This window comes from Notolabrus celidotus, chromosome 18, assembly GCF_009762535.1.
Source record: "Notolabrus celidotus isolate fNotCel1 chromosome 18, fNotCel1.pri, whole genome shotgun sequence".
In the NCBI taxonomy this organism is placed as follows: domain Eukaryota; kingdom Metazoa; phylum Chordata; class Actinopteri; order Labriformes; family Labridae; genus Notolabrus; species Notolabrus celidotus.
The window spans coordinates 21,373,293-21,399,869 of NC_048289.1; the positions used below are offsets into that span (position 1 = coordinate 21,373,293).

General features: G+C 43.0%; 2 protein-coding genes across 2 annotated transcripts; both read right to left on the reverse strand.

The window, feature by feature from the left end:
- Nucleotides 1-11,267: 11,267 nt before the first annotated feature.
- On the reverse strand, nucleotides 11,268-16,041 carry LOC117829698 (leucine-rich repeat, immunoglobulin-like domain and transmembrane domain-containing protein 2). Its single transcript, XM_034707322.1, has 3 exons — nucleotides 15,958-16,041; nucleotides 14,965-15,746; nucleotides 11,268-13,707 (listed from the first exon to the last, which is right to left on the reverse strand). Exons 1-3 carry the CDS (start codon nucleotides 16,029-16,031, stop codon nucleotides 12,935-12,937), a joined length of 1,629 nt encoding a protein of 542 aa, XP_034563213.1. The 5' UTR covers nucleotides 16,032-16,041; the 3' UTR covers nucleotides 11,268-12,934.
- A 6,386-nt stretch (nucleotides 16,042-22,427) lies between these two features.
- lrit1b (leucine-rich repeat, immunoglobulin-like and transmembrane domains 1b) lies at nucleotides 22,428-26,077 on the reverse strand. The gene is made up of 4 exons (XM_034708747.1): nucleotides 25,672-26,077; nucleotides 24,837-25,297; nucleotides 24,250-24,555; nucleotides 22,428-24,108 (listed from the first exon to the last, which is right to left on the reverse strand). The coding sequence occupies exons 1-4, from the start codon at nucleotides 25,791-25,793 to the stop codon at nucleotides 23,039-23,041; spliced, it is 1,959 nt and encodes a 652-aa protein (XP_034564638.1). The 5' UTR covers nucleotides 25,794-26,077; the 3' UTR covers nucleotides 22,428-23,038.
- Between the last annotated feature and the right edge of the window lie 500 nt (nucleotides 26,078-26,577).

The following is a 26,577-nucleotide window of genomic DNA, read 5'->3' on the forward strand; positions in this document are numbered from 1 at the left end:
CCCTAATCATAACCCTAATCATAACCCTAACCCTAATCATAACCCTAACCCTAAACCCTAACCCTAACCATAACCTTATCCCTAAACCCTAACTCTAACCCTAATTTAACCCTAACCCTAATCATAACCTTAACCATAACCATAACCCTAACCCTAACCCTAAACCTAACCCTAAACCTAATCATAACCCTAACCCTAAACCCTAACCCTAACCATATCCCTAACCCTAACCCTATTCCTAACACTAACCCTAACCCTAAACCTAATCCTAACCCTAACCCTAACCATAACCTCAACCCTGAACCCTAACTATAACCCTAACCCCTAACCCTAACCCTTAACCCTAACCCTGATCATAACCCTAACCCTAATCATAACCCTAACCCTAATCATAACCATAACCCTAACCCTAATCTTAAACCTAACCCTTACCCTAACCCTAAACCTAATCATAACCCTAAGCCTAAACCCTAACCCTAACCATAACCTTATCCCTAAACCCTAACTCTAACCCTAATCATAACCCTAACCCTAATCATAACCTTAACCATAACCATAACCCTAACCCTAACCCTAAACCCTAACCCTAATCATAACCCTAACCATACCCTAACCCTAACCCTAACCCCTAACCCTAATCATAACCCTAACCCTAACCCCTAACCCTAAACCCTAATCTTAACCCTAACCCTAACCCTAACCCCTAACCTTAACCCTAATCATAACCCTAACCCTAACCCCTAACCCTAAACCCTAATCTTAACCCTAACCGTAAACCTTAACCCTAATCATAACCCTAACTATAACCCTAACCCTAAACCCTAACCCTAACCATAACCTCAACCCTAAACCCTAACTCAAATCCTAATTTAACCCTAACCCTAATCATAACCTTAACCATAACCATAACCCTAACCCTAACCCTAAACCTAACCCTAAACCTAATCATAACCCTAACCCTAAACCCTAACCCTAACCATATCCCTAACCCTAACCCTATTCCTAACACTAACCCTAACCCTAAACCTAATCCTAACCCTAACCCTAACCATAACCTCAACCCTGAACCCTAACTATAACCCTAACCCCTAACCCTAACCCTTAACCCTAACCCTGATCATAACCCTAACCCTAATCATAACCCTAACCCTAATCATAACCATAACCCTAACCCTAATCTTAAACCTAACCCTTACCCTAACCCTAAACCTAATCATAACCCTAAGCCTAAACCCTAACCCTAACCATAACCTTATCCCTAAACCCTAACTCTAACCCTAATCATAACCCTAACCCTAATCATAACCTTAACCATAACCATAACCCTAACCCTAACCCTAAACCCTAACCCTAATCATAACCCTAACCATACCCTAAACCTAACCCCTAACCCTAATCATAACCCTAACCCTAACCCCTAACCCTAAACCCTAATCTTAACCCTAACCCTAACCCTAACCCTAACCCCTAACCTTAACCCTAATCATAACCCTAACCCTAACCCCTAACCCTAAACCCTAATCTTAACCCTAACCAAAAACCTTAACCCTAATCATAACCCTAACTATAACCCTAACCCTAAACCCTAACCCTAACCATAACCTCAACCCTAAACCCTAACTCAAATCCTAATCATAACCCTAACCCTAATCCTAACCCTAACCCTAATCATAACCCTAACCCTAACCCCAATCATAACTCTAACCATAATCATAGCCCTAATCATAACCCCAACCCTAACCCTAAATCCTAACCCTAATCCTAACACTAATCATAACCCTAACCATAACCCCTAACCCTAAACCCTAATCTGAACCCTAACCTTAACCCCTAACCCTAACCCTAATCATAACCCTAACCCCTGACCCTAAACCCTAATCTGAACCCTAACCCTAACCCCTAACCCTAACCCTAACCCCTAACCCTAACCCTAATCATAACCCTAACCCTAACCCTAACCCCTAACCCTGAACCCTAATCTTAACCCTAACCCTAATCATAACTCTAACCCCTAACCCAAACCCTTAACCCTAACCCTAATCATAACCCTAACTCTAACCCTAATCATAACCCTAACCCTAACCCTAATAATAACCCTAACCCTAACCCTAACCCTAATCATAACCCTAACCCTAACCCTAATCATAACCCTAACCCTAAACCCTAACCCTAAACCCTAACCCTAATCATAACCCTAACCCTAAACCTAACCCCTAACCCTAAACCCTAACCCTAATCATAACCCTAACCCTAAACCTAACCCCTAACCCTAACCCCTAACCCTAACCCCTTACCCTAAACCCTAAACCCTAAACCCTAACCCTAACCCTAACCATAACCTCAACCCTAAACCCTAACTCTAACCCTAATCATAACTCTAACCCTAATCCTAACCCTAATCATAACCCTAACCCCAATCATAACCCTAACCCTAACCCTAATCATAACCCTAATCATAACCCTAACCCTAACCCTCAATCCTAACCCTAATCCTAACCCTAATCATAACCCTAACCATAACCCTAACCCCTAACCCTAACCTTAACCCCTAACCCTAATCATATCCCTAACCCTAACCCCTAACCCTAAACCCTAATCTTAACACTAACCCTAACCCCTAACCCTAACCCCTAACCCTAACCCTAACCCCTAACCCTAACCCCTAACCCTAACCCTAATCATAACCCTAACCCCTAACCCTGAACCCTAATCTTAACCCTAACCCTAATCATAACCCTAACTATAACCCTAACCCCTAACCCAAACCCTTAACCCTAACCCTAATCATAACCCTAACCCTAACCCTAAACCTAATCATAACCCTAACCCTAAACCCTAACCATAACCTCAACCCTAAACCCTAACTCTAACCCTAATCATAACCCTAACCCTAATCCTAACCCTAACCCTAATCATAACCCTAACCCTAATCATAACCCTAACCCTAATCATAACCCTAACCCCTAACCCTAACCCTAATCATAACCCTAACACTAAACCCTAACCCTAAACCCTAACCCTAATCATAACCCTAACCTTAAACCTAACCCCTAACCCTAACCCTAACCCCTTACCCTAACCCTAAACACTAATCTTAATCCTAACCCTAAACCCTAACCCTAATCATAACCCTAACCCTAACCCTAATCATAACCCTAACCCTAAATCCTAACCCTATCCCTAATCATAACCCTAACCCTAATCATAACCCTAACCATAACCTTAACCCCTAACCCTAATCATAACCCTAACCCTAACCCCTAACCCTAACCCCTAACCCTAACCCTAATCATAACCCTAACCCTAACCCCTAACCCTGAACCCTAACTATAACCCTAACCCCTAACCCCTAACCCTAACCCTAACCCTAACCATAATCCTAACCCTAACCCTAAACCTAATCATAACCCTAACCCTAAACCCTAACCCTAACCTTAACCTCAACCCTAAACCCTAACTCTAACCCTAATCATAACCCAAACCCTAATCATAACCGTAACCCTAATCCTAACCCTAACACTAAACCTAACCCTAAACCTAATCATAACCCTAACCCTAAACCCTAACCCTAACCCTAACCCTAACCCTAATCCTAACCCTAACCCTAAACCTAATCATAACCCTAACCCTAAACCCTAACCCTAACCATAACCTCAACCCTGAACCTTAACTATAACCCTAACCCCTAACCCTAACCCTTAACCCTAACCCTAACCCTAACCCTAATCATAACCCTAACCCCAATCATAACCCTAACCCTAATCATAACCATAACCCTGACCCTAATCTTAAACCTAACCCTTACCCTAACCCTAAACCTAATCATAACCCTAAGCCTAAACCCTAACCATAACCTTATCCCTAAACCCTAACTCTAACCTTAATCATAACCTTAACCATAACCCTAACTCTAACCCTAACCCTAAGCCCTAACCCTAATCATAACCCTAACCATACCCTAACCCTAACCCTAACCCCTAATCATAACCCTAACCCTAACCCCTAACCCTAATCTTAACCCTAACCCTAACCCCTAACCCTAACCCTAACCCCTAACCTTAACCCTAATCATAACCCTAACCCTAACCCCTAACCCTAAACCCTAATCTTAACCCTAACCGTAAACCCTAACCCTAATCATAACCCTAACTATAACCCTAACCCTAACCATAACCTCAACCCTAAACCCTAACTCTAACCCTAATCATAACCCTAACCCTAATCCTAACCCCTAACCCTAAACCCTAACCCTACTCATAACCCTAACCCTAAACCTAATCATAACCCTAACCCTAAACCCTCACCATAACCTCAACCCTAAACCCTAACTCTAACCCTAATCATAACCCTAACCCTAACCCTAATAATAACCCTAACCCTAATAATAACCCTAACCCTAATCCTAACCCTAACCCTAATCATAACCCTAACCCTAACCCTAATCATAACCCTAACACTAAACCCTAACCCTAAACCCTAACCCTAATCATAACCTCAACCCTAAACCCTAACTCTAACCCTAATCATAACCCTAACCCTAATCCTAACCCCTAACCCTAAACCCTAACCCTAATCATAACCCTAACCCTAAACCTAATCATAACCCTAACCCTAAACCCTAACCATAACCTCAACCCTAAACCCTAACTCTAACCCTAATCATAACCCTAACCCTAACCCTAATAATAACCCTAACCCTAATCCTAACCCTAACCCTAATCATAACCCTAACCCTAACCCTAACCCTAATCATAACCCTAACACTAAACCCTAACCCTAAACCCTAACCCTAATCATAACTCTAACCCTAAACCTAACTCCTAACCCTAACCCCTAATCCTAAACCCTAACCATAACCATAACCTCAACCCTAAACCCTAACTCTAACCCTAATCATAACTCTAACCCTAATCCTAACCCTAATCATAACCCTAACCCTAGTCCCAATCATAACCCTAACCCTAATCATAACCCTAATCATAACCCTAACCCTAATCATAACCCTAACCCTAACCCCTAACCCTGAACCCTAACTATAACCCTAACCCCTAACCCCTAACCCTAACCCTAACCCTAACCATAATCCTAACCCTAACCCTAAACCTAATCATAACCCTAACCCTAAACCCTAACCCTAACCTTAACCTCAACCCTAAACCCTAACTCTAACCCTAATCATAACCCAAACCCTAATCATAACCGTAACCCTAATCCTAACACTAAACCTAACCCTAAACCTAATCATAACCCTAACCCTAAACCTAACCCCTAACCCTAAACCCTAACCATAACCTCAACCCTAAACCCTAACTCTAACCCTAATCATAACTCTAACCCTAATCCTAACCCTAATCATAACCCTAACCCTAGTCCCAATCATAAACCTAACCCTAACCCTAATCATAACCCTAATCATAACCCTAACCCTAACCCTAAATCCTAACCCTAACCTTAACCCCTAACCCTAATCATATCCCTAACCCTAACCCCTAACCCCTAACCCTAACCTTAACCCCTAACCCTAATCATATCCCTAACCCTAACCCCTAACCCTAAACCCTAATCTTAACCCTAACCCTAACCCCTAACCCTAATCATAACCCTAACTATAACCCTAACCCCTAACCCAAACCCCTAACCCTAACCCTAATCATAACCCTAACCCTAACCCTAAACCTAATCATAACCCTAACCCTAAACCATAACCATAACCTCAACCCTAAACCCTAACTCTAACCCTAATCATAACCCTAACCCTAATCATAACCCTAACCCTAATCCTAACCCTAACCCTAATCATAACCCTAACCCTAATCTTAACCCTAGCCCCTAACCCTAACCCTAATCATAACCCTAACACTAAACCCTAACCCTAAACCCTAACCCTAATCATAACCCTAACCTTTAACCTAACCCCTAACCCTAACCCCAACCCTAACCCCTAACCCTAACCCTAAACACTAATCTTAATCCTAACCCTAAACCCTAACCCTAATCATAACCCTAACCCTAACCCTAATCATAACCCTAACCCTAAATCCTAACCCTATCCCTAATCATAACCCTAACCCTAATCATAACCCTAACCCTAATCATAACCCTAACCCTAAATCCTAACCCTAATCATAACCCTAACCGCTAACCCTAATCATAACCCTAACACTGAACCCTAACCCTAAACCCTAACCCTAATCATAACCCTAACCCTAACACTAGTCATAACCCTATTAGAGTTAGGGTTACGATTAGGGTTAGGGTTATGGTTATAATTAGGGTTAGGGTTAGGATTTAGGGTTAGGTTTATGATTAGGGTTAGGGTTTAGGGCTAGGGTTATGGTTAGGGTTAGGGTTAGGGTTAGGGTTATGATCAGGGTTAGGGTTAGGGTTATGATTAGGGTTAGGGTTAGGGTTATGAGGGTTAGGGTTAGGGTTATGATTAGGGTTAGGGTTAGGGTTAGGGGTTAGGGTTAGGGTTATGATTAGGGCTAGGGTTATGTTTAGGGTTAGGGTTAGGGTCATGATTAGGGTTAGGGTTTAGGGTTAGGGTAAAGATTAGGGTTTAGGGTTAGGGGTTAGGGTTAGGGTTATGATTAGAGTTAGGGTTAGGGGTTAGGGTTAGGGTTATGATTAGGGTTAGGGTTAGGGGTTAGGGTTAGGGTTATGATTAGGGTTAGGGTTTAGGGTTAGGGTTATGATTTGGGTTAGGGTTATGATCAGGGTTAGGGTTAGGTTTATGATTGGGGTTAGGGTTATGATCAGGGTTAGGGTTAGGGTTATGATTAGGTTTAGGGTTATGAGGGTTATGATTAGGGTTAGGGTTATGCTCAGGGTAAGGGTTAGGGTTATGATTAGGGTAAGGATTTAGTGTTAGGTTTATGATTAGGGTTAGGGTTATGATCAGGGTTAGGATTAGGGTTATGATTAGGGTAAGGGTTATGAGGGTTATGATTAGGGTTAGGGTTAGGGTTTAGGGTTAGGGTTAGGTTTATGATTGGGGTTAGGGTTATGATCAGGGTTAGGGTTAAGATCAGGGTTAGGGTTAGGTTTATGATTGGGGTTAGGGTTATGATCAGGGTTAGGGTTAGGGTTATGATTAGGTTTAGGGTTATGAGGGTTATGATTAGGGTTAGGGTTATGCTCAGGGTTAGGGTTAGGGTTATGATTAGGGTACGGATTTAGTGTTAGGTTTATGATTAGGGTTAGGGTTATGATCAGGGTTAGGATTAGGGTTATGATTAGGGTAAGGGTTATGAGGGTTATGATTAGGGTTAGGGTTAGGGTTTAGGGTTAGGGTTATGATTAGGTTTAGGATTTAGGGTTAGGGTTACGATTAGGGTTAGGGTTAGGGTTAGGGTTTAGGGTTAGGGTTATGATTAGGGTTAGGGTTAGGATTTAGGGTTAGGTTTATGATTAGGGTTAGGGTTAGGGTTAGGGTTTAGGGCTAGAGTTATGGTTAGGGTTAGTGTTTAGGTTTAGGGTTAAGATTAGGGTTTAGGGTTAGGGTTATGATTAGGGTTAGGGTTAGGATTTAGGGTTAGGCTTAGGGTTAGGGTTAGTGTTTAGGTTTAGGGTTAAGATTAGGGTTTAGGGTTAGGGTTATGATTAGGGTTAGGGTTAGGATTTAGGGTTAGGTTTAGGGTTAGGGTTAGGATTTAGGGTTAGGTTTATGATTAGGGTTAGGGTTAGGGTTTAGGGTTAGGGTTAGGGTTAGGGTTAGGGTTAGGGTTTAGGGTTATGGTTAGGGTTAGGGTTAGGGTTATGATTAGGATTAGGGTTATGATTAGGGTTAGGGTTAGGGTTATGATTAGGGTTAGGGTTAGGATTTAGGGTTAGGTTCATGATTAGGTCTAGGGTTAGGGTTAGGGGTTAGGGTTAGGGTTATGATTAGGGCTAGGGTTATGATTAGGGTTAGGATTTAGGGCTAGGGTTATGATTAGGGTTAGGATTTAGGGTTAGGTTCATGATTAGGGTTAGGGGTTAGGGTTATGATTAGGGTAAGGGTTATGAGGGTTATGATTAGGGTTAGGGTTAGGGTTCAGGGTTAGGGTTAGGTCTATGATTGGGGTTAGGGTTATGATCAGGGTTAGGGTTAGGGTTATGATCAGGGTTAGGGTTAGGTTTATGATTGGGGTTAGGGTTATGATCAGGGTTAGGGTTAGGGTTATGATTAGGTTTAGGGTTATGAGGGTTATGATTAGGGTTAGGGTTATGTTCAGGGTTAGGGTTAGGGTTATGATTAGGGTAAGGATTTAGTGTTAGGTTTATGATTAGGGTTAGGGTTATGATCAGGGTTAGGATTAGGGTTATGATTAGGGTAAGGGTTATGAGGGTTATTATTAGGGTTAGGGTTATGATTAGGGTTATGGTTATGATTAGGGTCAGGGTTATGATTAGGGTTAGGATTTAGGGTTAGGGATACGATTAGGGTTAGGGTTAGGGTTAGGCTTTAGGGTTAGGGTTATGATTAGGGTTAGGGTTATGATTAGGGTTAGGGTTAGGATTTAGGGTTAGGTTTATGATTAGGGTTAGGGTTAGGGTTAGGGTTTAGGGCTAGGGTTATGGTTAGGGTTAGTGTTTAGGTTTAGGGTTAAGATTAGGGTTTAGGGTTAGGGTTACTATTAGGGTTAGGGTTAGGATTTAGGGTTAGGTTTAGGGTTAGGGTTAGGGTTTAGGGCTAGGGTTAGGGTTAGGGTTAGGGTTTAGGGTTAATGATTAGGGTCAGGGTTAGGATTTAGGGTTAGGTTTATGATTAGGGTTAGGGTTAGGGTTTAGGGTTATGGTTAGGGTTAGGGTTAGGGTTAGGGTTTAGGGTTAGGGTTATGGTTAGGGTTAGGGTTAGGGTTATGATTAGTATTAGGGTTATGATTAGGGTTAGGGTTAGGGTTAGGGTTATGATTAGGGTTAGGGTTATGATTAGGGCTAGGGTTATGATTAGGGTTAGGATTTAGGGCTAGGGTTATGATTAGGGTTAGGATTTAGGGTTAGGTTCATGATTAGGGTTAGGGGTTAGGGTTAGGGGTTAGGGTTAGGTTTATGATTAGGGTTAGGGTTAGGGTTTAGGGTTAGGGTTAGGGTTAGGGTTAGGGTTTAGGGTTATGGTTAGGGTTAGGGTTAGGGTTATGATTAGGATTAGGGTTATGATTAGGGTTAGGGTTAGGGTTAGGGTTATGATTAGGGTTAGGGTTATGATTAGGGCTAGGGTTATGATTAGGGTTAGGATTTAGGGCTAGGGTTATGATTAGGGTTAGGATTTAGGGTAAGGTTCATGATTAGGGTTAGGGGTTAGGGTTAGGGGTTAGGGTTATGATTAGGGTAAGGGTTATGAGGGTTATGATTAGGGTTAGGGGTTAGGGTTATGATTAGGGTAAGGGTTATGAGGGTTATGATTAGGGTTAGGGTTAGGGTTCAGGGTTAGGGTTAGGTCTATGATTGGGGTTAGGGTTATGATCAGGGTTAGGGTTAGGGTTATGATCAGGGTTAGGGTTAGGTTTATGATTGGGGTTAGGGTTATGATCAGGGTTAGGGTTAGGGTTATGATTAGGTTTAGGGTTATGAGGGTTATGATTAGGGTTAGGGTTATGTTCAGGGTTAGGGTTAGGGTTATGATTAGGGTAAGGATTTAGTGTTAGGTTTATGATTAGGGTTAGGGTTATGATCAGGGTTAGGATTAGGGTTATGATTAGGGTAAGGGTTATGAGGGTTATTATTAGGGTTAGGGTTAGGGTTTAGGGTTAGGGTTATGATTAGGGTCAGGGTTATGATTAGGGTTAGGATTTAGGGTTAGGGATACGATTAGGGTTAGGGTTAGGGTTAGGCTTTAGGGTTAGGGTTATGATTAGGGTTAGGGTTAGGATTTAGGGTTAGGTTTATGATTAGGGTTAGGGTTAGGGTTTAGGGCTAGGGTTATGGTTAGGGTTAGTGTTTAGGTTTAGGGTTAAGATTAGGGTTTAGGGTTAGGGTTACTATTAGGGTTAGGGTTAGGATTTAGGGTTAGGTTTAGGGTTAGGGTTAGGGTTTAGGGCTAGGGTTAGGGTTAGGGTTAGGGTTTAGGGTTAATGATTAGGGTCAGGGTTAGGATTTAGGGTTAGGTTTATGATTAGGGTTAGGGTTAGGGTTTAGGGTTATGGTTAGGGTTAGGGTTAGGGTTTAGGGTTAGGGTTATGGTTAGGGTTAGGGTTAGGGTTATGATTAGTATTAGGGTTATGATTAGGGTTAGGGTTAGGGTTAGGGTTATGATTAGGGTTAGGGTTAGGATTAGGGTTAGGATTTAGGGCTAGGGTTATGATTAGGGTTAGGGTTAGGGGTTAGGGTTAGGGTTATGATTAGGGCTAGGGTTATGATTAGGGTTAGGATTTAGGGCTAGGGTTATGATTAGGGTTAGGATTTAGTGTTAGGTTCATGATTAGGGTTAGGGGTTAGGGTTAGGGTTATGATTATGATTAGGTTTAGAGTTAAGGAACAAAGGTTAAACTTATAGTTATGTAAGTTAAGTTATGTTCAGGTTGTCTTGTTTTGCTTTGTTTTGATAATGTTTTCTGTGGGAGCATTATGGGTTTATTTTCTTTGTGGGGTTTTTGTGTATTGTGAAATCTTTATTTAAGAATAAATATATTGGAAGAGAAACTTATAGTTAGCCTTACCCAAAAGGACCCTTTATGTTAGGGTTAGGGTTTGACCTATTATGTTCTTACCTCTGCTTTAGTTTTAGTTTTAGTTTTAGTCTGACAAGCTTTCAGATGAAGCTGACTAAAGGTTTCTATAGTTAAGACTATTTTTGGCTATGAAACAGGTTCGACCAGCTCAAATGCCTGATTTTAGTTTGAGTCAATATACTCATGCAATGACAGTAAAGATAAACACTTTCATAAATCATAATTAAAAATGATACACGATACTCTACATATAAAGTACAGTGATTCTTCTGTGTATACTGAAAGAATATCAATCATAATTTAAGTCTTTCAGGACATGTGTTTGAGTTTTCTACGACAAAAAAAAAGCTAATCATTCTTTGTTTAACTACAAAAAAACGGGTTAATATTGTGCGCACAGCCTGCGGTCTGCTGTTCAAAATAAAGCATAGACGGAGAAAGCTCAGAGCTATCATTAAATGGAAATATCATGTCCTGCTGACTAGGATTCAGATGGAAAATCACTTTAATCTGCTTACGGGTGTATGTATAAATGCTCAGGAAAACTCTGCTTATGTAACAAATCCTCTGTGATTGTGCTAAAAAAAATCTGAGTGTGGCTCAGCATTTGTCTTTGACATCCATTTAATCCAAACATCATTTCATACAAATACAAGAAGATGGGGTCAGTGAAAAGAAAAACTGTAAACAATCACAAACTTAAAGTTGAATAAATATTCTTGAAACATGAATTAAAAAAATAATTTTGTGGATTAGATCTTAATTCAGCATCTTCCCAAAGAATAAACAATAAAAATACACAATTTATAAAGAAATGCTTATTTACATTTTTCAAATCAACAATTACATGTTGTTGTGTTCAGTATCACAATCAAAATATTTTCTTAAAAATGACCCAAAAATGTAAAATGTATTACACAAATATTTTTGTACATATTACCATAGATCACCATTTACAATATAACAAATTAAATTGACAAAGTATCCTTCTGAAAAAGGAAAATCTCCACTTTGAGATGAACGCTTCAGAGATTATTTACTCAATAACTTGATACTCCCCTGTTTGAGCTTCTAATGTATTAAAATCAGGTTCCTGACACAGAACTCCAATAACATTAGATTTTTTTTAAACAGGACAGAGAAGAGAAGTGTCACATTTAAACAAGAAAGTTAAAGAAAATTAGGAGACTTTCCTTTATTCACACACAAAAAACAAAATCAAGACATTGGTGAATACATATATAAAAGAATCAGCAAAATTGAAAGTAATTTTACTCATCTTTTTAGTTTTGATTCCTCCATTATCCCTGTAGATAAACAAATTAATTAATAAATATATAAGGCAGCCTGATATGGGTCTTTGATCTTTGCTGGATAGGACGGCTAAAGAGAGACTGGACAGGTAGGGAGTTTAGAATGGGGATGACATGCACTAAATGGTTGCAGATAGGAAGTTGGTCCAGCTACCAGTGTGTTTGAGGATTTTGCCCCTGTATCTGTATATCTTTACTTGCTACGCTAAATTAGTGAACTGTCTTTCATGATTCTATTCTCCTTTCAACCATGTGTCCATGAAGAGTTTTTAACTAGTTATGAAGAAGAGTTAAATTCATACTGATGACTCTTAATGATTCCTAAAGCCAAAAAGACCATACGCATTAAGGCTGACAATTTCTATTTACTTATTTCTAATGTCTGAAACCACTGCCAGAGAGTATGTTTAAGACAAAGTGGCAAGCTGCTATAGCTGTGGAAACAGCCTTTAATTTTTTTATTTTCACAGCAATGATTCTGAGCGGATGATACATTTCATCTTTAAAACAAAGCAGGGGGGAGGATTTTGTTTAAAAATATATGTACATATGTACAATACAAAATTAGCAAAGACGTTAGAGGTGCTGTTTTGTGCACAGGGGGCACCAAAATTGGCACAACCCGTAAGTTCCTTAACCCTTAAAGACCTAGACCATCTTTGGGAGCGCCAGACTCTCCTGAATTTATTTTGGATATGCTGAATAAGACAAATGTGGTATCTATGGAAAGCTGAGAATGTCCGCTGTAATTGAGTTTTTAAAGCTTGTTGATAGGATTAATGGTTCAAAAGTTATCAAACATTTAAGAACAAGTAGCCGCCGGCGTTCGTCTAGGCCTTTGTGGGTTAAAGGAGCTTGAGAAAATCAAATCAAACGATAATACATGGGAAGAACAAAGCAGGGGCTATACGTAAGACTGACATTCTGAGCAAATACACATGTTAACATGTTCAATTTGAACCTTTGATACTAGTACAGATAAGCTCCACTCCCTCCCTTCTCTCGTTTCCTCCTTGGCTTTTCCTCCATGTCCCTGCAAAGGCCTTCCTCGCTGTTCGCCTGCAGGCTGTCAAAGGTGCCCTGCCTCTCTGTCCCCGACTGGTTCCCATTGTCTCTCTGCCTGCACTTTTTCCACAGAGCCACACAGCGCTCTACACAGCTGAACCTAATCTCTGTGGTGCAGGCATACATGCCAGCCGGCACGGACAGCACCATGGCGCACACAATGACAATAATGTGAATGAGCCTCTCTCTTTTCTCCATTTCACTGATGTCACTACCTGTCATGAACACAATGCACTGACCTTCCCTTGGCGGGTGGTTCTTCAGGCTTACACACACTTCATATTTGGTGACAGGAAGCAGGTCGCTCACAGAGTAGCTGTTAATACCGGGGCCAATGTAGATCATCTCCTTTTTGGGTGAATCATATTTACCAAAGTGGATGGTGAACCAGGTTTCTGCTGGGTTATCTGTTACAGCGTGCCACTCCAGGGTGATACCGTAAACCGTCTGCTTGGCAATTCTGATGTCTATGTAGGTGTTATCAGGTGCCAACATGGCAACAGGTGGAGGGAGAGGAAAGGAAGAGTTTAGAGAGCTGATGTCCACCATGATGCTGACAGAGGAGTTGCCGATGAAGTTGTTGGCAACACAGGTGTAGAGTCCTCGGTCTGCCAGGTGAATGGAGGGGATCACCAGCTGGGAGGTGACCAACTCCTCGTCTGTGTTCGTCTCTGTGGCTGCAAAGACCAAAACAGAGCATCAAAGGGAAGTGAAGTCAAATTAGAGGATTGTTGGCATCTAATAAAATTGATAACAGTCACCTAATGCAGTTATAAAATCTTATTTTGCTTCCTTTATGAATGAAAATAGAAATGTGGAATTTACAAGACAAAACATAACATAAAAGAACAACAACATAAGCTTGGATAGATGTTAAACAGTGTATCCATTAGAGGGTGCTTCAACCGGTCTTGCACAGATCTCCACTTCTCCTTCTCTGCCGTCCAGCTGACATTCACTCCCGCAGAAATACAAAGAAAATGAAAGCAGAGTACCGCCTCGTTTCCACTTGTGTATGCAACTGGTGTCAATAGATCCATAAAAATATGCAGATGATGCCTCAGTGTCCAATGCAAGTAAGTACATGCCTTTGTGGATGGATGGAAAGGTAATGGAAACTACCTGAAGCTATTGGGGAGAGGCTAGTTCAATACCTCTTAATACTAGATACACAAGTTCTTCTTTATCATACAAACTTACTTGACAATAAACACAGGCAAGTGGATTTAAGAGAATTGCCTGTTAGCAAGTTAGCATGCAGTCTCTCCTAAATCTACTGAAAAAGAAGAAAAAAAACTGATATCGCAGTGATTCCTATGGGAATGACTGAACTTCCTGTTTACAAGCCTCCATACACATACACAAGTGAAAACGAGGCTAACAGGCAGATGGCTCTGTCCACATACCTATACAAGTGGAGCATAAATGAGCCTCAAAACAGTATCAGTATTACAGCTTGACTTTTAATGGTCAAAGTGTTCTAGTTTCTGTTTGTAGGCGGTATAGCATTGTCCACCAGCGTTGCAACCCATTACAAGAGTGAAAGGGTCAATACTCATCTGCCAAAAGGCAATCCTGGAAACCTGTCAACTATTATCTGAAAGTGATTGAGCCTTTACAAATCTTTAAATGGACATCTTCATAGACATGCAGCAATCATACTTCTTTTAAACAACGTTGTCTCCAGCTCCATTCTCGCACGTTTCTAGATGGACTCTAGTTGGAAGAAGAAGGTCTTGGCCGGATGTTATTGCTAACTGCTAGCTAAAACAAAAGCCCCCAAAACGTTGACATCACTGCTAGAGGCAACCCTATACTAGATTTATTTCTGTATATCTTTTCATGAAGTATTGGAGCCTGCATGTTGAAGATTTATCACACTCAGTATGACAAATCAAAACAGTTAAATGGAGAGCAGAAAAAAATGTACGTACCAGAAACCCCTCTTATGAGTTTTGAACTGTATATCCAGTGAATAGTTGGGGCTGGCCTGGCCTTGACTAAGCATGAAAGTGTTGCATTTGCTCCAAGTGGTAAAGTGATATTAGTCTCTGGGGAAGAGGTCACTGGCTTCATGCAGGTTTTTAACTGGATCTCGTGGAAAAACTTGGCAGCCCTGATGTCGGGGCCCGAGCACATCAAATAAGAGTTCATCAGAATGATGGGAGGGCTGACAGCCCTGATGAATTCAACAAAGCCTTTGAGTCGGCAGTCGCACAACCAGGGGTTGTCGTGTAGTGCCAGAACAACATTGGACACTAGCCCTTCTTTCCCCCACGCTCTCTGTGCTGTTTGGTACAGCGGCCAATTATTGAAGACATCTCTTGATATCACACTAAACTGGTTGAAGGATAGATCTAAGTAGGTCAGGGCAGGTAAGTGTCTCAGAGCTTGTTCAGGCAGGACGTCGAGCCGATTGTGCTTCAGGTCCAAAATCTTTAATATGGGTGTGTCTTGAAACGCTGTCCACGGTACTGTAGTCAACTTGTTCCCTTGTAGCCTGAGCTCTGTCAAGTTAGCCAGCCCCTCCAGACTTTTGATATTCATCAGAGTGATCTCATTGAAATTCAACCAGAGAAACTCCAAGGCACTAACTTTGTGGAAAGATCCTTGAGGTAACTCTGTCAAGTGGCAGTTTTCAATTCGAATTTTAGTGAAGTTGTGTGGGATGTCCTCTGGGATTTGTCTCATGGAGGTTTCCATACATAGTAAAGACCTAGAATGGTAAAATGAGATTTACTTACACAACAGAAGCCAATGACAATTAATGTGAATATGTATCCTAACAGATATTTGTATAATTCTATCATTTGAACAAATTTATCAGCCAGTCTCAGCACGTCACACTCACAACACTTTTTTTGTTCAACAGGTTACGGATAGCATGTATCTTTTTAAAGTTTGTTTTAGGATCAGTCATCACTTACCTTCCCAGGTTATCATCTTTGCAAGAGCAACCCGTCACGCAAGTTGAAGATACAGAAGTGATGAGACAAAACATAAAAGCGATATGTAACGTGACATGAAGGACGTCCATATTCCTGTAGCAGCTATTGAGACAGGCCTGGGAGGGCAGGACAGATCCATGGGCTGCATGGAACAAAGCCTATTACCTTAATCCTCCTTGACGCAACTCCTAAGACACCAAGTGACATGTGAGACACAGTACGGAAGGTGTATATATAGCAATGGTCCACTTCGTCTCGAGTCAGATCTCATCAACAGCATGAAAACACCACAAATCATGACTGCTCAATCATGACTCAGCGGGTAAACTTTAATAGTACTGAAGATATACTAATAGGTTTGGCCTAAAAAATAAATTCCCCCGTAGCCCAATTCAATTTATTGTCCACTAACAAAGCCCAAACCCTGACATGACATGAAGTCCATCTGCAATAAATGGGCCGGGGCCCGCTGGGTTTAGCAGCAAAGAGGGAGGGCTACAGAGAGACAGATGTCTGGAGAGGACTGTAATCTGACCTCAATAATCTGAACCCTGTTTGACTCACAGGTTTTTAAAGGCAGAACCAACATTTAAATCAAGTGTGAAAGCACTTTACATTTACAGAGTCAATCAGATGCTCCGCAATCAAGATACTATCCAAATAAAAAGAGGCATACACTGTATGTCAAAGAAAGTGATATTCATCCATCCATGATCAATGCTGCTTTTTCTATTCAGGGTCCTGGGAAAGACAGTAATAGCCATGTCCTCTTAATAAGATATGTTTAAATGTCTCATATACTAGTCTCATTTTTTTCCTGCAGGAGCTAAACAAAATTGCCTGTGATTAGCATAAAGCTTAATTTAATGTCTACAAGACTACAGATAGATCGTAGCTGCTCTGAGGCTGCACTCAAACACAGTTATTTTAAGCTAAATGTTGTCATGTTATCATACTGAATCATACAACAAGAATGCTTACTTCAAAAATGATTAGGGTAAAATGTCTGCTGACAAATACCACAAAAAATGTTTAAATCATCTTAGTTTAGCATGTTAGAATGATATAATTAGCTTCAAATATACGAAGAGCACCAACTACTAATGGAAATGCCATTGCAATGAAAAGAGAACTTTGGTATCTTATAAGTTTTATGGTGATACATATACAGGCTTATCTAAGCAAATCAGAATATCATGAGAAAGTTCCACACGGTCCTTCAGCTACTTTTTGGTAAAGGATTTATAGTAAAGGAGCCCAAACCAAGTATTGTGTGTATATTTGAACAAACTTTTCAGAATTTGGACATTTCTGTATTTAAATAATTTTTTGATTGATCTTAGGAAATATTCTAATAATTTTGAGATACTGGATTTCTGATCTTCATGAGCTATAAGCCATAATCATTAAAATGTAAACAAAATTGGCTTGACTTATTTCACTTTATACGTATGTATATTGAAGAGTTCATTTGCAAAAACAGATATCTCCGTTTTTATATATTTTCAAAAAGCATATTTCCTTTTAATATACATTTTTAATATGAACACTAATCCATAACAGTGTCATACCTGTCAGATAAATACTCTCTGTAAATATACATGTAGATACACAATGCAACAATTCTCAAAGCAGAATTCCATATTTCTATTTTTTGTACTATTTAACTACTATTTTATAATGTAAAACTACCTCTGCAACTCACCACTGCACTTTGTCATATTATTTTAGCCTGTACATATTAGTCAAGCCTATTTGTTGTTTCTTTGTATTTATAGCTAAGGTTATTGTTATTATATTTTTATTTTATTTTTTATTGTAGTTCTTATTCTTATTCCTATTCGTATGCCTTGTACAAAGAGAGCACAGTTTACTAAAGTCAAATTCCTTGTGTGTTCAAGCATACTTGGCGAATAAAGCTGATTCTGATTCTGATTCTGAATAAAGTTACATTTTTAAGATACTGCTAATTAGGAATGTCATTTTGACTTAGTAAAAGCCACCCAACTTCAATTGATTGATAATACCTAAAGCTAGTTTACTTTATTTTAGATAAATTACCAAAAAAAGAACATTTTCATGATTTTCTATTAAGTTGAGATGCACCTGTGATTGTTGATAACATCCATCCATCCATCCATCTTCCTCCGCCTATCCGGGTCCGGGTCGCGGGGGCAGCAGTCTCAGCAGGGAAGCCCAGACACTCCTCTCCCCGGCCACTTCCACCAGCTCTTCTGGGAGGATACCGAGGCGCTCCCAGGCCAGCTGAGAGACATAGTCTCGCCAGCGTGTCCTGGGCCTTCCCCGTGGCCTCCTCCCAGTCGGACATGCCCGAAACACCTCACCAGGGAGACGCCCGGGAGGCATCCTAACCAGATGCCCGAACCACCTCATCTGGCTCCTCTCGATCCAGAGGAGCAGCGGCTCTACTTTGAGCCTCTCCCGGATGTCTGAGCTCCTGACCCTATCTCTAAGGCTGAGCCCAGCCACCCTGCGGAGAAAGCTCATTTCAGCCGCTTGTATTCGCGATCTCGTTCTTTCGGTCACTACCCACAGCTCGTGACCATAGGTGAGGGTCGGAACGTAGATTGACCGGTAAATTGAGAGCTTTGCCTTCTGGCTCAGCTCTCTCTTCACCACGACAGACCGGTACAGCGCCCGCATCACTGCAGACGCCGCCCCCGATCCGTCTGTCAATCTCCCGCTCCCTTTTCCCCTCACTCGTGAACAAGACCCCGAGATACTTGAACTCCTCCGCCTGGGGCAAAGACTCCCCTCCGACCCGGAGAGGGCAGGCCACCCTTTTCCGACTGAGCACCATGGCCTCGGACTTGGAGGTGCTGATCCCCATCCCCGCTGCTTCACACTCAGCTGCAAACCGTCCCAGCGCGAGCTGGAGGTCACCGCTCGATGGAGCCAATAGGACGACATCATCTGCAAAGAGCAGAGACGGAATCCCAAGGCCACCGAACCGGAAACCCTCCGCCACTTGGCTGCGCCTAGAAATTCTGTCCATAAAAGTTATGAACAGAACCGGTGACAAAGGGCAGCCCTGGCGGAGTCCAACCCCCACCGGGAACGAATTCGACTTACTGCCGGCAATGCGAACCAGACTCTGGCTCCGACAATACAGAGACTGAATGGCCCGTAGCAACAAGCCATCCACCCCATATTCCCGGAGCACCCTCCAAAGGATACCTCGGGGGACACGGTCGTAAGCCTTCTCCAGGTCCACAAAGCACATGTGGACTGGTTGGGCAAACTCCCATGCCCCCTCCAGCACCCTCCCGAGGGTATAGAGCTGGTCCAGTGTTCCACGGCCAGGACGAAAACCGCATTGTTCCTCCTGTATCCGAGGTTCAACCAACAGCCGGACTCTCCTCTCCAGCACCCTAGAGTAGACTTTCCCAGGGAGGCTGAGGAGTGTGATCCCCCTATAGTTGGAACACACCCTCTGATCCCCCTTCTTGAAAAGGGGGACCACCACACCCGTCTGCCACTCCAGAGGCACCGTCCCCGATGTCCATGCAACGTTGCAGAGGCGTGTCAACCAGGACAGCCCTACAACATCCAGAGCCTTGAGGAACTCGGGGCGGATCTCATCCACCCCCGGGGCCCTGCCGCTTCGGAGCTGTTTGACTGCCTCCGCGACCTCGGCCCCAGTGATGAACGAGCCCACCACCAAATCCCCCGGCTCAGGTCCCTCCTCGGAATGCATGTTGGTGGAATTGAGGAGATCCTCGAAGTATTCCTTCCACCGCCCGACTATACTCTCAGTCGAGGTCAGCAGCTCCCCATCCACACTGTAAACAGTGCGAACAAAGGGCCGCTTCCCCTTCCTAAGCCGTCGGACAGTTTGCCAGAACCTCTTCGAGGCCGACTGAAAGTCTTCCTCCATGGCCTCACCAAACCTCTCCCACGCCCGAGTTTTCGCCTCGCCAACCGCCCGGGCCGCAGATCGCTTGGTCTGCCGGTACCTGTCAGCTGCCTCCGGAGTCCCACAAGCCAGCCACGACCTGTAGGACTCCTTCTTCAGCTTGACGGCACCCTTCACCTCTGGTGTCCACCAGCAGGTTCGGGGATTACCGCCACGACTGGCACCAACAGCCTTGCGACCGCAGCTCCGGACAGCCGCCTCAGCAATGGCAACGTTGAACCGGGCCCATTCCGACTCCATGTCCCCCGCCACCCCCGGAACGCGGTCAAAGCTTTGCCGGAGGTGGGAGTTGAAAACCAACCTAACAGGGTCCTCCGCCAGACGTTCCCAGCAGACCCTCACTGTTCGTTTGGGTCTGCCAGGTCTGTCTGGCATCCTCCCCCGCCACCTGATCCAACTCACCACCAGGTGGTGATCAGTTGACAGCTCTGCTCCTCTCTTCACTCGAGTGTCCAGAACATACGGCCGCAGATCAGCCGATACGACTACAAAGTCGATCAGCGATCTGCGACCTAGGGTGTCCTGGTGCCACGTGCACTTGTGAACACCCTTATGTTCGAACATGGTGTTCGTTATGGACAAACTGTGACTCGCACAGAAGTCCAACAACTGAACACCGCTCGAGTTCAGATCAGGCAGGCCGTTCCTCCCAATCACGCCCCCCCAGGTCACGCTGTCATTGCCCACGTGAGCATTGAAGTCCCCCAGCAGGACAATGGAGTCCCCAGTCGGGGCGCCTTCCAGCACCCGTCCCAAAGACTCCAAAAAGGGTGGGTACTCTGAACTGCCGTTCGGTGCATAAGCACAAACGACAGTCAGGACCCGTTCCCCGACCCGAAGGCGCAGGGAAACAACCCTTTCGTCCACCGGGGAAAACTCCAACACACAGGCAGAGAGCTGGGGAGCTATGAGCAAGCCCACACCCGCCCTCCGCCTCTCACCCGGTGCAACTCCAGCAAAGAAGAGGGTCCAACCCCTCTCGAGAAGGTTGGTTCCGGAACCCGAGCAGTGCGTAGAGGTGAGCCCGACTATATCTAGCCGGTATCTCTCAACCTCCCGCACCAACTCCGGCTCCTTCCCCACCAGAGAGGTGACGTTCCATGTCCCAAAAGCCAGTTTCCGTAACCGAGGATCGGACCGCCAAGGCCCCCGCCTTTGGCCGCCGCCCAATCCTCTTCGCACCGGACCCCTGTGAGTCCCCCTGCAGGTGGTGAGTCCACGGGAGGACAGATCCATGTATCCCATTCGGGCTGAGCCCGACCGGGCCCCATGGTTGAAGGCCCGGCCACCAGGCGCTCGCCTGCGGGCCCCAACCCCAGGCCTGGCTCCAGGGTGAGGCTCCGGTGGCCCTCCGGACAGGGTACACTTAGTCCTGTTCTTTCTCTTCATCAGGTGTCTTTGGGCCGCACTTTGTCTGTCCCCTCACCTAGGACCTGTTTGCCTTGGGAGACCCTACCAGGGGCAATTGCCCCCGACAACATAGCTCCTAGGATCATTAAGGCACTCAAACCCCTCCACCACGTTAAGGTGGCGACCCATGGAGGAGTGTTGATAACATATTCTTGACAAAAGGGATGGGCTAACCAACAAGCAAATCAACTTTGCCACCAGTAAACTCAGGCTAATCGTTTTGCTAATGATGAAAAATTAGCATTTAAAACAGGTTTCAAGACATATTCAAAGAGAAACTTACCTACGCAACTGAAGTGTTGTCAATACTTGGGACAGCTGAGGAGAGACGGGAGGTGTGGGGAGTAGGGAGTGGGGGAGGACATGCAGGAGATGGTCGAACAGCCGGGAATCGAACTGGCGTCCCCTGCGACGAGGACTGTAGACTCCGTACGATGGGCGCTTAGACCACTAGGTCACCAGTGCCCCATCAATGCTTGTTTTGACCCTAACCACAATCTTTATCTAATCCTAACTTACTTTTATTGGGTGCTTTCCGTCTTCACTTGTATGAGCTGTCCAATAGGATTTTAGCCTTGTGTATAAGCACAAAAAAATAACTTCTTATTACTGTTACATCAAAAAAAAAATACTACCTTTTTATTTTCCTGAACAATTTCACCATCACTGACTCAAACAAGGTTTTGATAAATATTTCAGCTTTAAATCAATTTGTTTTAAAGTTAATTTTTGTGCTACTTTTTGGGGATGGACATTTACATATTGGTTTTTAATTGAAATAAATAATATAAGACCCAACACTATTTACCATGTACCTTAAGTTACATAAGAACACACACACACACAGAGAGAGAGAGAGAGAGAGAGAGAGAGAGAGAGAGAGAGAGAGAGAGAGTAGAGTAGACCAAACATAACTGGCCACATATAAAATGTAAATGTTTAAGTGTTTGCTGTTTGTTTTTGTTGGTGGTTACTGTTCTGGTTTTTGTTTTTAACTCTGTAAAGCACTTTGAATTGCTCTTTGTATGAATGGTGCTTTATAAATAAACTTGCCTTGGTTTCCATATATATATATATTTGAATGTTAAAAAAAGCTTGAGAGTGTAAATCAATATAAAAATATTTATTTTGTACAGTACATTCATACACACACAAATTGCAGGTCAATAATATTTACACACAGTGAAATGAATTGTGTTGAAGGTTTCAGAACCAACAGTAAACCTGGCACATCAACTTCATACCAACATACAAAAGAGACTACTAGCTGCTGGTTCATCTTTTTTTTCCTAAACATTTTATGATTCAAATGAAGATAATAACAGTGCAGAGGTTACAGCATGGAGAAAAAAAAGATTGGGTTTTAGACAATGTAGGGCAACATTTCCCGACATGTTCCTCTAACAAACATCACCTTTGAAAGTGCTTTATGAATAAAAAAAAAGCTTATTTGAACACATTTACACCACATGAAAAGATTGAAATTGTGTCAATGTGTCTATTTTCCCTTTTTGTTGCCCACCTAATGAATGGTGGTTTTTATTCCCACAAGGCTGAAAAAATTCCATACATCCAATAACGACAGAGCTATAAGTGTCCTCCGAAGACCCTCAGAAGAAGATCTTTAAGTCTCTGAGGACGGAGGTGTATCTATTCACATCTCAGGCTGATAGAAAACAAAGTGCATTCTCTGGAGGTTGTAAAGGTTTGGTTTCAGCAGAAGTACTCATTGGGGGGGCCCTCAGTCCTTGCTGTTGCCTCAGAGTCAACACTGGACCTTGTTGATAGCAACCTGTTGGATTCATCAGGATTTAGCCTGGTCAGATACTCCCCCTCCATCCCTTTAGCTTTGCCCCCAGGCCCGAGGGTCTCAAAGGTGACGTATGAGTCTTGAATATCCTTAGACTGCCGCCCCAGCAGCTTTTTACAGCGCTTCTTTATGGCCCCGCAGCACACAATCAGTGTGAGGGGAACGGCGATCACACAAGCCACCGTGATCACCACCACATTAATGAGCTTCTGAGTGCCACTGGCACTGGCCGCCTCATCTGTTGAGAAGATTACACACTGCTCCTTTTTTGGGATCAGGCCTTTGACGCAAACACAAGCAATGTACTTTGTCTTTGGGACAAGGCTGTCGATCGTGATCCGATTCTTTCCAGCACCTACATTGATTCTACGCATGTCCCTCTCGCCAAAAACAGCATATAGGACACTGAATTCCGTGGTGTTTGTTGCCGTCGGGGCTCGCCAGTTCAGGGAAACAGTATGATCAGTGTCCCCAATCACCTTCACTGATCGCACAATCCTTTTCTCAGGAGCTTGCTGTAAGGATGAGGCATTTGCCACTAAGTTACCCATAATATCCTTCTGCATATCCAGTGCCTTCTTGGGGTCAGATCCCTTGCCACCTCCGGGAGAGGCATCGTCAGAGACACTGTAGCTCTCAATCTCGTACTTCCCAGTTACACCTTTGCCGTTGAGAGGTTCGATGATGGGTTGGGCAGCCGTGGTGGTCGGAGGAGGGACATATCTGGCAATAAGTTTTTCTTGGTATGCCGCTCTTCCGATGCCACCAGGTTTCTTCCCTCTGGGTCTCTTTGAAACACCGCCGCCTACTTCTTCTGATTTAATAGAATCTGTGATCACCAAGGAGATGATGGCATCTGCAGTGCCCACAAAGTTTGTTGCTTTGCACAGGTATTTCCCAGAATCACGGTATGAGACTGCAGGCACGCTCAGAATCGACCAAATGATGCCCTCCTTTGAAATCTCTTCCTGAACTGAAAGACAAAAAAGCAGACATCCACTGAGTTAGGCAGGCTGGGACCAAAAGAATAGCTTAAATCTTGTTGACACTTTGAGTTAGGCACAGATTAATATCATTCTATTCCACTCGTATCTATTAACAGTTCAGAACTCACCTGTGCCGTTCATTTTCTTGCCATCAGCGCGGCTCCAGGACAGTTCGGGGATGGGGACTCCGACTGTGCCGCACCGCAACAGGACGTTATTACCTAATGAGCTTCGAACGCGGGCCACAGCCGTGTGCACCCGAGGGCCCTGGCATCTCTGCAGCTCTGCTTCTGTGAAAAGTACCCCTGACAAGCTCTCCGGATCAGCACACCTAAGCCGTGTGTCGATGAGAGCCACGGAAGATGACGGGGATTTCTGGAACTGGACAAGATCATACAGCCGGCAGTCGCACAGCCATGGGTTGTCATGAAGACCTAAGGATGACACCAAGAAAGAGAAGGGGCTGTGAGTGAAAATAAAGTCCTCATGTCAATCGTCAGTACATTTTCCTTCATGCAACTCATGTGACTCATTTTTAAGTCAAAGAACTTGTGGTTGTGAGTTAAAATAAATAGAAATAATCTGTCAACCTGACACAATAACTATAATTAGACTAATCCCTAACTGCTTCAGGTGAAAAAGAACTGGCCGTCATGCAAGGAAGCTTAGAATGAAAGTGTTCCCGTTTCCTAATATGTCACAGCTTGATCCTCACCTAGAATTAGTTTGGAAGAATCCGTGTCTTGGGATGGCTTCACACTCAGCCACATTGTGAGAACATCCCCAGGAACCGTGGTCAGACTGTTGCTGGACAAGTCTAGATAGGTGAAATTCTTTATGTACACAGTGGCCTCGGCAGGGATGGTTGAGATCTTGTTGTTGTGCAGATCGAGGAGCCTCAGGTTGGGCATATCAGTCAGAGACTCCCAGGGAAAGGAGGTGAGGGAGTTGCCATCCAACCGGAGCTCATCCAGGTTGTTAAGACCTCGAAAACTGTCCACATTCAATGAATTCAGCGAGTTAAATGACATCCACAGAAATTCCAGGTTGTTGAGGTAGTGGAAGTTGTTGCTTGAAATCCTTGTGATTGCTGTCTTTTCGATACGCAGCTTTGATGTGTCAACGGGAAAATTTGGAGGGACCACAGTGATTTCTGGATCATTGCACAGAACACTTCTGCAAGAAAAAAAAATCAAACAAGCATGATTAAATATAAGGAAATATTTTAAATGAGCAATATTAAAGGTAAAATGAAAATTTGTAGTTTAAATTAATTGATTTAATGACAAAATGTTTGACTTTCTCCCTTTATTAGGCTGAAAAAATCTCATAGCTTAACTTGTATTAAGATAAAAACGTAGTAAGGCTATTGTGCAGTAACAAGGAAAGAAGATTAAATGGCAACTCCAAGTTAATCCTCCACTATACATAGTGACAGAGTACGAGGGAGCAGTACTTAAAGTCAATACGACATGCAAGAAAAAATAAAACACAAACAGTGAAAAGAGAACTGTTGAAACAGTAACATTAAAAAAAGAAGTCCTATTTACCTTGCTTTTGATCCATCGCTTAGTTTGTGGAAGAAGCAGCTGCACTGTGCAGGGCATGAAATGCTCAGCACAGGAAGAAAAATTAAAGCCAAACAAAATGCAGCAATAAAATGTGGATTCATTTTCCCTCCTGCACGCTACTAAACTCTATGCAGCTAAACTACGATTTTATAAAAAAAAAAATCGCAACAGCTCTGTCTAACGAGGCATCGGATGCATGATGGTGATGTGCAGGCTCACAGCTCCATACTGCTCCGCCTGGTCTGAATCCTGAGATAAAAAGGATAGGCTGGGATTAGTGAAGGACTTGGGTTATTTTCATTCACACGATTAGGCTATTGCTCCCCGGGAGCTGATAGGCTGCATAGATGTAACTTTTATTCTCAGCTAAGTTCTTTCCAATAGGATGTTTCATTAAGGTGACGAAAGAAAAAAAAATAGGAGGAGGCTTCAGGAGGACACAGGAATCCCTTAATCCACCTGCACGTGGATAACAATCACACGTTTAGTTTTGTTTTACGTGGAGAATCAGATCTACTGGATAATCATTCTATTCGTGGAAGTACTGAATTCATTTTTTTTATTTGTGTCAATAACTTCCAAGTTAGGCTACATCTGTCAAATAATATAAGAGGGATAAAAACATTTTTAAAAAAAACAACATAAATACCTGATATGAAACAAAGAGTTGCTCTGAAGTCTCCTAACGATTAAATTAAAATAATTTGTTCTCCTGTCATTAAAGCAACACATCCTTTAATGTTGTTTGTGTAAAGTTTAATTCACTGACAGATTGTTATTTACATTATGGCTCAGATGATCTCAGCAACGACTGACCACTAGATGGCGGTGTAGAGTCATAATCCGTGTTTACTCTTATCCCTGTTATTTAAACCAAAGTTTAAA